This window comes from Heterodontus francisci, chromosome 13 (assembly GCF_036365525.1).
Source record: "Heterodontus francisci isolate sHetFra1 chromosome 13, sHetFra1.hap1, whole genome shotgun sequence".
Classification (NCBI taxonomy): Eukaryota; Metazoa; Chordata; class Chondrichthyes; order Heterodontiformes; family Heterodontidae; genus Heterodontus; species Heterodontus francisci.
The window spans coordinates 212,825-225,755 of NC_090383.1; the positions used below are offsets into that span (position 1 = coordinate 212,825).

The 12,931-nt window shown below is 42.6% G+C and overlaps 1 protein-coding gene across 9 annotated transcripts in view; it reads right to left on the reverse strand.

Annotated features, from left to right (window-relative positions):
- Positions 1–12,931, reverse strand: part of LOC137376165 (utrophin-like) — a 904,611-nt gene that overhangs the window by 144,635 nt on the left and 747,045 nt on the right. For all 9 annotated transcript variants that reach the window (XM_068044198.1, XM_068044197.1, XM_068044199.1 and 6 more), the window contains one exon: positions 5,984–6,185. In XM_068044198.1, coding sequence (XP_067900299.1) covers positions 5,984–6,185 — 202 coding nt within the window. The remainder of the gene's footprint in view (positions 1–5,983; positions 6,186–12,931) is intronic.

Sequence of the window (12,931 nt, forward strand, 5' to 3'; positions counted from 1 at the left end):
CAGGACAGCATATGCTTGGCTTGGAGCAGTATGTGATGGTTCTAAACAACCAATGAGCAACTGTATCAGTAAATTGAGTAAGTGGGGAAAAAGCAAGATAAAGTAGTGGTAAACAGGTCACACACTGTTTTAAAAGAATGTAGAAATAGCTGCCTCAGCCAGTTAAACTATATGCTAAATTCACTTGTTTCAATAATAAGTAGTTTCAAATTTGTGTGAAATATATTGCTACAATTTATATTCAAGCTGACTTTAACTAAAAAAAAATGAACCCACTGACAAACTAACTTAATTAACGTCAGTGTGATAGTTTCTACAAAAAAAAATCAATAGCATTAACAACACCACAAATGAGTCACAATCCTATGGGAGAAGAATTGTATTTGCCTCAGATATTCATTTAAATTAACCATGCTGATCAGCTAATAGGATATTTGAGCCAAACGCACTGATTTATACACTAGGCAGGGAGGAAAATCTACTACCAATCATCAATAACCAGCACAAAATCAACCAATTTGCTAATTTTCTTCCCAAAAACTTTAATTCACAAACTGTGTACCAATCAAATTGTCCCACTTTCTTTAATCGGCCACGTTATTTCCTCACCAGTATGTAGGTATAAGGATTAAAATTTCTATGTTAATACACTAAAAATTACATAATTCTGAAAAATTTCACTCAATTTACCTCTAAAGATCCCCAATGTATGTTAGATATGCTTCCAAGAAATTTTCCCACAGAGGGCTCTCCTTCTTTCCACATTTGTACTGTTTCCAAAGCTAAATTATTTAGAGGGCGCAGGAAATTACAGCTCCTGTTCACAAAAGTCAGTGCATTTCTGAAATTTGAGAGATTTTACTTTACAAGCCTCCCTGTGGGACTACACCAAGAGTGTACCATGTGTCACATGACAACCAGGCAGCATTTTACAAACAATAGTGAGACCACTGACCACCTCCAGGCGCGTATCCATTGTCTCTCGAGATAAGGAGGCCCAAAAGAAAAAAAAGTGAGACATAAACAAGATGAATAACCACTTGCACAAGGTCCAGTTCACTGGAAACTTCACAGTAGGGGTAAAAACTTTGCTGCAGTTTGAGACCAATGATGTAGAACGTACAGCACAGAAACATTTGGCCCAACAGGTCCATGCTGATGTTTATGTATCAAAGTGATTCCTGACAACGCAGCGGCCCACTGACGTCATCAGAGTGCGCCATGCTGTGCACATGCGCAGCTACCCCTTGCCAGGACTAAGTGGTGCATGCACGGGATGACGTCATCGCGCAGTGTCAACGTCATTGCGTATCCGCACATGGTCCATCTTCGCGCATGTGCGATAAATTGTCATCAGGTATCCAGTCCCCCACACAGCTGAAGGAAGCGGCTGGAACTCGATCCCCGTTACTCACTCCCACCCCACTAGCCGCTCTCGGCAACTCGCTCCAGCCCTTGATGCTTCCTCCTCTCAGCCACTCGCTCCAGACCTCGCTGCTCCCCATCAGTCCCCTGGCGGATTGTTCCTTGCTTCGTGCCACCCCGTTCTCCGGCCACTCACTCCCCGCTTCGGACCCCTCCCTCCCCATCCAGCCACTAGCTCCAGACTGCGCGCTTCCCTCCTCTCAGCCACTCGCTCCTATGTCGCCCCTTGCGACCCGCCTTACTTCTTCAGGTGGCACGTGGTGACTGATCAAACATGGGAGCGAGTGGCTGAGAGGAGGAAAGTGGCGTGGCCTATAACTAATGGCTGGAGGAGGGCGGGGGGAGTGAGCGGCCAGAGGAAGAGGTGGCACAAGCGGGAAACCATCGGTCAGGGAAGTGGGGGTGGGAGGGGGAGCAGCGAGTTCTGGGGGGAGCAGCGAGGTCTGGAGCGAGCGGCTGAGGGGGGGAAGCGGCCAGTGGGGACAAGGGGGAGAAAGCGAATTGCCAAGGGGTGAGAGCGGCCAATGGGGCGGGAGCGAGTAGCTACGTTCGGGTGAAATCAGTCTTGGTCAGTCATATAAACGAATCACAATAACGAATTGGCAGCCCATTTTATACTCTGCCCGATTTTCTTTTCTTTTGATCCAGGTGCCAATTTACTTTCTTTCAATGGAAATTCAATCCTAAAATTCCTTTTGTATTTAATAGGATTACTGGAATATTAAATGGATCTGAGGATTACAGTTAGTATGCAATAACTACACAGTAGCATATTACTGGGTTTCCATCCAACTTAATGTAAGGTCAGTTTGCTAGAATGACCTCGCCATAAGCATTTCCTGTGATAAATTGAGCAGCGCCATCTTTAATCCTGGGAACTGCCTGAACGTCGTAGACACTGACGTTCCAGTTGAAGAGTTTGCATTTGCGCATGTGCAAGTACTGCACCACCTAGTGGTGGCGTTGTCAGCAAATGCAGCCTTATGCTATATACGAGCCTGCTCCCTATTTCATCTAACTCTCTCAGCATAACTTTCTATTCCTTTCTCCCTCATGTACTTATCGAACTTCCCTTTGCAGGCATCTATGCTATTCAACTTCACTACTCCTTGTTGTGGCGAGTTCCACATTTCAACCACTCGCTGAGTAAAGCAAGCAAATAGTACTATGGAAAGTAATTGGGAAAAAAGAAATATCTTACAATCATAAAAATGATGAAGAATTAAGATTCTGAGAAGGGAAGAGAGAATAAATATAAGTATTTGCATCTTAAGCAAATGTTATAAATCCATTGAAGGAAGTAGGGCACAAAAATATATATTGTATATAATGTGAATTATATTCCAACACTCTGCCGGTCAGCCTCCTATCCCCACCCTCCTTAAACTGGAGCTTATCCAAAACTCTACTGTCCGCATTCTAATTCCCCTCAAGTCCCATTTGCCCATCACCTCTGTGCTCACTGGGCTACACTGGCACCTGGTCCACCATCACCTCAATTTTAAAACTCTCATCCTTGTGTTCAAATCCCTCAATGGCCTTACCCCTCCTACCTCTAACTCTACACTCTCAATAACACTGCATTCCTCCAACTTTGGACTATCATTGGTAGCCATTCCTTAAGCCTTTTAGTCCCTAAGCTCTGGAAGTCCCTTCCTAAACACCTCTGTCTCTCCATCTTTCCTCTAACACGCACCTTAAAATCTACCTCTTTGACCAAGCTTTTAGTCACCTGTCCGAATATTTTCTTCTCTGCCTTTTGTGAAGTGAATTAGGAGGTTTATCTACATTAAAGGCAGTATATTAATGCAAGTTATGATGCTGTTGTAAATAACTGAAAAAAATGTTTTGGGAAGGGAAGAACAAAGCAATAAGAAGGTTTTGCAAAACAGGATTGATAATTAAAGCAGAAGATAACCAAAATAACAGCTGAGAATCATAGAGTCATAATCAATAAGAAGTCACTAGACTATTGATGAAGAAGAAAATTGACAGTCACAGTGTAGATTTAATATTGAAACACATGATATGCACAAAAAGTTTCATTATATGTATGGGAAATTGCAGGGTGGGGAGTGTGCAGAGGGGCACTGTAAGTTTGATACTGGACTTTCATCTGCAAGGCCTAGGATCATATCCAGCCTGGAGTGATAGGATAAAAGTACTCTCTGTATGCAAGGATTTTCCAATGTGATTTGGACAGTCTTAATACATAGAACCATAGAATGGTTACAGCATAGAATTCGGTTCGCCGTGTCCGTGTCAGCTCTCTGCAAGAGCAACTCACCTGGTCCCCTTCCCTGCTTTTACCCTGCAAATTGCTTTTCTTCAGATAAATATCCAATTCCCTTTTGAAAGCCACGATTGAATCTGCCTCTACCACACACTCAAGCAGTGCGTTCCAAATCCTAACCACTTGCTATGTAAACAAGTTTTTCCTCAAGTCTCCTTTGCTTCTTTTGCCAATCACCTTAAATCTGTGCCCTCTGGTTCTCGACCCTTCGGCGAATGGACACAGTTTCTCACTATCTACTCTGTCCAGACCACTAATAATTTTGAACACCTCTATCAAATCTGCTCTCAACTCTCTTTTCCAAGGAGAACAGCCCCAGTTTCTCCAATATATCCACATAACTGAAGTTTCTCATCCCCAGAATCATTCTCGTAAATCTTTTGTGCACCCTCTCTAATGCCTTCACATCGTTCCTAAAGTGCAGTACCTAGAATTGGACACAATACTCCAGTTGAGGCCTAACCAGTGTTTAACAAAGGTTCATCAAAACCTCGTTGCTTTTGTATTCTATGCCACTATTTATAAAGCCCAGGATCCCATATGCCTTATTAACCACTTTCTCAACCTGCCCTGCCACCTTTCACGATTTGTGCACATATACCCCCAGGCCCCTCTGCTCCTGCACCCCATGCAGAATTGTACCCTTTATTTTATATTGCTTCTCCATGTTCTTCCTACCAAAATGTATCACTTCACACTTCTTCACCATGAGTCCACCCATCAAATCAGCCTGTCTATGTCTTCTTGAAGTCCATCACTATCTTCCACACAGTTCACTATACTTCCAAGAATTATATCATCTGCAAATTTTGAAATTGTGCCCTGCGCATCCAAGTGTAGTCATTAATATAGATCAAGAAAAGCAACGGTCCTTGAAAAACAACCGTTCACCACTACTACTCTCTGTTTCCTGCCACTTACCCAACTTCATATTCATGCTGCCACAGTCCCTTTTATTCTATGGGCTTCAACTTTTCTGACAAGCCTGCTGTGTTGCACTGTATCAAATGCCTTTTGGAAGTCCATGTACACCACATCAACTGCATTACCCTCATCAACCCTCTCTGTTACCTCATCAAAATTCAATCAAATTAGTCAAAGATATACTTGCATTGGAAGCATTTCACAGAAGGTTCACTGGGCTGATTCCTGGGATGAAGGGATTGTCTTATGAGGAAAGGTTGAGCAGGTTAGGCCTATACCCATTGGAGTTTAGGCAAATGAGAAATGATCTTATGGAAACACAGAAGATTATGAGGGGACTTGACAGGGTAGATGCTGACTGGATGTTTCCAGAAGATTATGAGGGGACTTGACAGTGTAGGTGCTGAGAGGATGTTTCCCCTCGTTGGGGAATTGAGGAGTAGGGGGTACAGTTTCAAAATAAGGGGTCTCCATTTTAAGATCGAGATGAGGAAGAGTTTCGTCTCTCAGAGGGTCGTTAATGTTTGGAATTTTTTTTCCCCAGAGAGCAGTGGAGGCTGGGTAATTGAATATATACAAGGCTGAGTTCGACAGATTTTTGATCTACAAGGGAGTCAAAGGTTATGGGGGGCAGGAAAGTGGCGTTTTGGCCACAATCAGATCTTATTGAACGGCGGTGCAGGCTCGAGGGGCTGAATGGCCTACTCATGCTCCTGTTTCTTATGATCTTATGATTTTGCACCTCTCTGTAATTTCCTTGCAAATTTGTACCTAGACGGGAGCATAAAACTGCCCCTAAATGAGCTCTAATTGACAAGCTGACTGAGGATGACTGGTCTGGAAAATGACACAGTGGCATAGTTAGTGCTCTTCTGAAGTTAGGGCCGGGGCCAGACCATTTATTCTAAATCTGGTTATACATTCACCTGACAAGGGACTGGTTGATGGTCACTTGGGGTGCCTGATATGCGTGTTACTCTGCAACACTAACATCTGTCACCTTGATAAGCATAAGAATCAAAGGTTGCCTAAACGTCTAAGCTCTAATCTTACACAGATTTGGCCATATGGAAACAAAAGAGTAACATCAGAATTTTAATTTTCCAATTTAAAACAAATCGTACAAAACCTTTCAACTATTTTATGTATTTAACTCAAATGCAACTAGAGTGAGGTGAAACCTTATGCAAATGTATCAGCATCCATTTCAGTCAATTAACAGGCCCCACATTTACTTAGCTGACTAAATATACATCGAAATCCAATATATAGTAGCCAGTTTCATGAGCTTAAAATCAATCTAAATCACAAAAGCCACACTGAGGTGTAAGCGGTACGTACGTATCAAAGACATTCAGCAGCCAGTTCAAACACATGTCAACACAGAGTGGCACATTGACCAAGTCCTTGTGGTTTTGTTCCAAGCCATCATAAATGGTCGTTAAACAGTTGATTACTTCAGTCACATTTAGAAGTTGCTCATTTTGTACCAATTTGTGCTGTTCGAAGATGCGATGTGCTGTTTGCAGCTCCAACAGATCCACTACAAAAGATGAAGAAAATTGAATTCAATAAAGAATTTATCTTACTGGAGCTATCCAAACAAAATTTACACTCATTTATTTCTGTCCTAGAAATAAATACAATGATCCAGAAAAGTATTTGGGAATGCCACTTCATCCTGAAATACACTAAGTCAAATCTAATTGGGGACTGTCAGCAATACTGTATGTTGGCCTTGCTCTGTCGTTCTCTTTAGTCACTTCCATAGAATGATGATGGAGGAGGGATAGCACTGCACATCGCAGAGCCCTCCTTGATATTCATGCTGCAGGATTCAGAACAATTGAAACTAAAATGTCTACCTTCAACCTACATGCATTCTCACCATTTCAAATCCAACACTTAGCTCATCTTTCATTCAAATTGTTCTTTCCCAAGGCCTCAAACTGTGGTTCTCATCTCCCCCAGTCTTCCCTTCTGGTAATCTACAGTCTTTTAAGCCAAACTTGATGCCACAACTGTTAATTCTTGATTTACATGTACATGTTAATCTTAGAGGTGTTCTGCACTTTGGGCCTTTATCTAAATTTCTCAATTTGTTCTTTAAAAAGTTGCTGTTTTGTCACTTATGCAACATCCACAGTGCCTTCCACAAACAAGTAGTCGTTAGGCAAACCTCGCTTCAATATTAGTTCAGTGTGCAGCCCAAATAACCTAGCATAATTCAGTCAAAACATGGAATGCCAATTGAACCATTCTAAATAAACCCACCCTAAATAAAATCCCATGGCGATGCAAGGGATGCAGCCCCCTGAGTTGTGCATCAATTTGAATGACCGAGATAGACTTTTATAAGCATCAGTCATGTTTTGCATTGGAAAGAGGAAGGAAAGTAATTCAGCATTATAACTACACTCTAGCGGTATGATGGGTACCAGTACTAGTGAAATAGATGCCACTCAAGAACTGACGTACAATCAGTGGTTCACAAACTGAGGTCTGTAGTAGAAACTTTCTGGGGGTCCACAAACGAAACCAAAGTATATGAAACATACTGAGATAAAAAGGTTCCTAACCGCGACTCCTTCTATGTTCCTAATAGAATGTTGTCATTTATTGCGAGGGGAACAGAATACAAAAGTAGGGAGCTTATGCTTCAGCTGTACAGGGCATTGGTGAGACCACATCTAGAGTACTGTATACAGTATTGGTCTCCTTATTTAAGGAAGGATATAAATGCATTGGAAGCAGTTCAGAGAAGGTTTACTAGACTAAGACCTGGAATAGGCGGGTTGTCTTATGAGGAAAGGTTGGACAGGCTACGCTTGTATCCGCTGGAGTTTAGAAGAGTAAGAGGCGACTTGATTGAAACATATAAGATTCTGAGGGCTCTTGACAGGGTGGATGTGGAAAGGATGTTTCCTCTTGTGGGAGAATCGAGAACTAGGGGTCACTGTTTAAAATAGGGGTGGGGTCGCCCATTTAAGATAAGATGAGAAGAAATCCTTCTCTGAGGGTCGTGAGTCTTTGGAACTCTCTTCCTCAATAGGTGGTGGAAGCAGAGTCTGAGTACTTTTAAGGCAAAGGTAGATAGATTCTTGATAAGCAAGGGGGTGAAAGGTTATTTGGGGTTGGTGGGAGTGTGGAGTCGAGGTTACAACTAGATCAGCTATGATCTTATAGAATGGCAGAGCAGGCTCGAGGGGCCAAGTGGCCTACTCCTGCTCCTAACTCGTATGTTCCAAGGAGCCCTGTTTTAGGTTCCCCTCCCTTCCGTCCTTGTTGGAATGTACCTAACCTGTGAGGATGAAGGATAAGTTTGGCAAGTTTTGGGAAACTTGGATAATGAGGGATACTGTGAGCCTAGTCAAAAAGAATAAGGAAGCATTCGTAAGGGCTAGAAGGCTGGGAATGGACGAAGCCCTTGAGGAATAGAAAGAAAGTAGGAAGGAACTTAAGCAAGGACTTAGGAGGGCTAAAAGGGGTCATGAAAAGTCATTGGCAAATAGGATTAAGGAGAATCCCAGGGCTTTTTATATGTACATAATGAGCAAAAGAGTAGCCTGGGGAAAGGGATGGCCCACTCAAGGACAGAGGAGGAAATCTATGCGTGGAGCCAGAGGAAATGGGCGGGGTACTAAATGAGTACTTTGCATCAGTATTCACCAAAGAAAAGGACTTGGTGGATGATGAGTCTAGGGAAGGGAGTGTAGATAGTCTGGGTCATGTCGATATCAAAAAGGAGGTGGTGCTGGGTGTCTTGAAAAACATTAAGCTAGATAAGTCCCCAGGGCCTGATGGGATCTACCCCAAAACACTGAGGGAGGCAAGGGAGGAAATTGCTGGGGCCTTGACAGAAATCTTTGCATCCTCATTGGCTACAGGAGAGGTCCCAGAGGACTGGAGAATAGCCAATGTTGTTCCTTTGTTTAAGAAGGGTAGCAAGGATAATCCAGGAAATTACAGGCCGGTGAGCCTTACGTCAGTGGTAGGGAAATTATTGGAGAGGATTCTTCAGGACAGGATTTACTCCCATTTGGAAACAAATGGACTTATTAGCGAGAGGCAGCATGGTTTTGTGAAGGGGGCGGTCATGTCTCACTAACTTGATTGAGTTTTTTGAGGAAGTGACGAAGATGATGGATGAAGGAAGGGCAGTGGATGTTCTCTACATGGACTTCAGTAAAGCCTTTGACAAGGTCCCTCATGGCAGACTTGTACAAAAGGTGAAGTCACACGGGATCAGAGGTGAGCTGGCAAGATGGATACAGAACTGGCTCGGTCATTGAAGACAGAGGGTAGCAGTGGAAAGGTGCTTTTCTGAATGGAGGGCTGTGACTAGTGGTGTTCCGCAGGGATCAGTGCTGGGACCTTTGCTGTTTGTAGTATATATAAATGATTTGGAGGAAAATGTCGCTGGTCTGATTAGTAAGTTTGCGGGTGACACAAAGGTTGGTGGAGTTGCGGCTAATAACGTGGATTGTCAGAGGATACAGCAGGATATAGATCAGTTGGAGACTTGGGCGGAGAAATGGTGGATGGAGTTTAATCCGGACAAATGTGAGGTAATGCATTTTGGAAGGTCTAATACAGGTGGGAAGTATACAGTAAATGGCAGAACCCTTAGGAGTATTGACAGGCAGAGAGATCTGGGTGTACAGGTCCACAGATCACTGAAAGTGGCAACGCAGGTGGATAAGGTAGTCAAGAAGGCATACGGCATGCTTGCCTTCATCAGTCGGGGCACAGAGTATAAAAATTGGCAAGTCATGCTGCAGCTGTACAGAACCTTAATTAGGCCACACTTGGAATATGCGTACAATTCTGGTCGCCACACTATCAGAAGGATGTGGAGGCTTTGGTGGGTACAGAAGAGGTTTACCAGAATGTTGCCTGGTCTGGAGGGTATTAGCTATGAGGAGAGGCTGGATAAAGTCGGATTGTTTTCACTGGAATGACGGAGGTGGAGGGGCGACATGATAGAGGTTTACAAAGTTATGAGTGGCATGGATAGAGTGGATAGTCAGAAGCTTTTTCCCAGGGTGGAAGAGTCAGTTACTAGGGGACATAGGTTTAAGGTGCGAAGGGCAAAGTTTAGAGGGGATGTGCAAGGCAAGTTTTTTTTTTTACACAGAGGGTGGTGAGTGCCTGGAACTTGCTGCCGGGGAGGTGGTGGAAGCAGGTACGAAAACGACGTTTAAGAGGCATCTTGACAAAGACATAAATAGGATGGGAATAGAGTGATACGGATAGTGCAGAAGGTTTTAGTTTAGACAGGCATGTTGGAATGGCCTGTTCCTGTGCTGTTCTTTGCTCTTGGTACCTGAAGCATCTTTTCCTTAAAGATAACCCAGTGTTACAGTTTTAGCTGTCAGTCTTTGGTTCCAGTTTATCTCATCGCATTGAAATTAGCCCTCTTCCAATCTAGTCATTCTACCTTATATCGTGTCTCTGTTAAACATCACAGCAAGGATAGACAGACTCTGCAGTGAGAAGCAGGAACACCCATCACACCGATATCTGTTAAGTAAATACTTATTTCCTTAAAAGCATTATTAAAACACTTTTTCCATGTAGCACTTTCATACTCTGAGTATTATACAGAAATTAAGATGGGGGAGTTGGTGATTACTAATCCATTTGAAAAGTCCTCCAACTCCAACTGTTTGGGAATGACTGTCTTACATGAAAGTTAAACACTAGAGGGAGCTCACATTCAGAAGGAACTATGCAAAATTTATATGACTCCTGGAGAATCATCAACAATGACCCAAAATATGCACTGTTATTCTCATAGACTTTCAAGAGGAAATGGGCGAATGTGCCCAAAGGGACACCTGATCTCTAGATTCAAATTACTATAAAGTGGCTGTGCACATGCTCCACAACCAGCAATTCTACCATGGCAAGAAATAGAATATAAAAGCAAAATACTGCGGATGCTGGAAATCTGAAATAAAAACAAGAAATGCTGGAAATAGTCAGCAGGTCTGGCAGCATCTGTGGAGATCTATATTAACATATTGTTTGCCTTTGCTCCATGACCTTCTGGTCAGCTATTCTGTGACCATGTCCTACCTACACCTTCTCCTTTGTTATCTCTTGCCCCACCCCTGCTTTACTTGCTTATAACCTTTGACATTTCTAATATTTGCCACGAAATAGAATATTATTTGGCAAATTGCTCAACAGAAGAAAGCTCTTATTAAAGTGCAGTAACTGTTACTGTAGGCACATGCAAATGCATTTTCTCAGCAGGTCTGGCAGCTGCCAGACCTGCTGAGTGAATCCAGCATTTCTTGTTTTTGTTTCAGATTTCCAGCATCCGCAGTATTTTGCTTTTATTATGCAAATGCATTTTGTTGTGTAACAATTTGCATTCTTCCCACACTCCAACAGTTTCAAATTCACAAACAAGGGATAATTCTGCAAGGTTCTGGACTCTCCTAGGGGTGCATCCTCTATAAATTATCTCTAGAGTCCAATCTTAAGAATGGGGCTGTCCTTCGACAGCCTCCAACAAAATATCCTCATTGTGCAACTTTGTGATAAATGCATTAACCACATAACATAGGATTCATGTCAAGCTTGTTTTTTTCACTGCTTATTTAACTTCCAGGCTTGTCCCTCATGATTTCTCGGGAAGCTATTAGTCTATCGCTATATCAAAACATTCCTTAAAAAGTTAATTCCTCAGAAACTGGACAGTTACAGTTTAAGATCTGAATTCCACAGCACAAAATTATGCTTGAACTTTTCAGTCATTTAAATCATTTGACAAGTAGTTTCAAGGAAGACCACCTATGAGATGAAGTGGCATCTAAAATACTGCACATTTGCTGGAGGCAGCCAAGCTCAGTTTTGCTAGTATTCACACCTCTCAAATCTTAGACAACATGATGACTGTCGGTGTAAATCAGCCAGAACTGCTCAAATCTCCAAAATCCAGTTAAATGCAGTCGACTGAACAAGATCATTTAAGGTGAAGTTGTGCAAGTCTTCAGGTGTAAGTGAACTATGATCTCTGCCATGAAAATCATGATGCATAGAGCAATCCAGCTTTTGAAAAACTGTCCCAGTAAATTATCAAAAATGACCAGATGCATTCTTTCAAATGTCTTAATATGACCCCTCTCTTGTATCCCAAATTGGCCAAGAGGATTGTGGGTAATATATTCCCAGGTCTCAAATGCTGCTCTGGAACTAATTGCATTCTTTTAGGCAACAGACATGACGTGATTTCCTTGGACAGTATAACTGAGTCTGAGCAATCATTGAGCAAGGGACTTAGGAGTGCCAACTTACACCATACACTGTTTTCCACCGTGCACTATAGTCCCAATGTTCTGCCCCCAATTCAGTGCAACATCAGCTCCATGTTGTATCTGTGTGTGTTTTATCCAAGTTACAATTCTCAAATTAGCAGATGTTGGGCCACTTAATTTATAAATCAACGTCAAGTGCAGTTCTAAAATTATTAAGATGAATTAAAATGGATTGATCTAAGCTAATGCAAACAGCATCCTGATGTATATTCTATGAAAGAGCTAAACATAGTCTCCTTCAGTGTCTAAATTAATTTATATTTGCATATACTCCATAGCAATATTCATTTCATAGTCTCTGAGAGCTATAAAGTAATATAGCGCAAATAATCCTTCCAATCAGGTGTCCACCCAAATACCAAAACAGCTCTGATCAAAGTCACGAATGACATTCTGTGTGACTGTGATAAAGGTAAACTATCCTTCCTTGACCTTCTCATCCTGCCTGCAGCCTCAAGCACAGTTGACCTCACCACCCTTCTCCAACTCCTCTCCACTGTCATCCAGCTTGGTGGAACTACACTTACTTAGTTCCATTCTTACCTACCTCATCAAAGCCAGAGAATTACCTACAGCGCTTCTCTTCCCGCTTCCACATCATTACCTCTGGTGTCCTCGAAGGATTGATTCTTGTTCCCCTCCTATTTTTCATTTACGCGTTGCCCCTCAGCGACATCATCTGAAAATTAATCAGCTTCTACATGTACGCCGATGATATCAGCTCTCCGTCACCAACACAGTGGGAAGCACAGTGGCGCAGTGGTTAGCACCGCAGCCTCACAGCTCCAGTGACCTGGGTTCAATTCTGGGTACTGCCTGTGTGGAGTTTGCAAGTTCTCCCTGTGACCGCGTGGGTTTTCTCCGGGTGCTCCGGTTTCCTCCCACAGCCAAAGACTTGCAGGTTGATAGGTAAATTGGCCATTTTAAATTGCCCCTAGTATAGGTAGGTGGTAGGAGAATT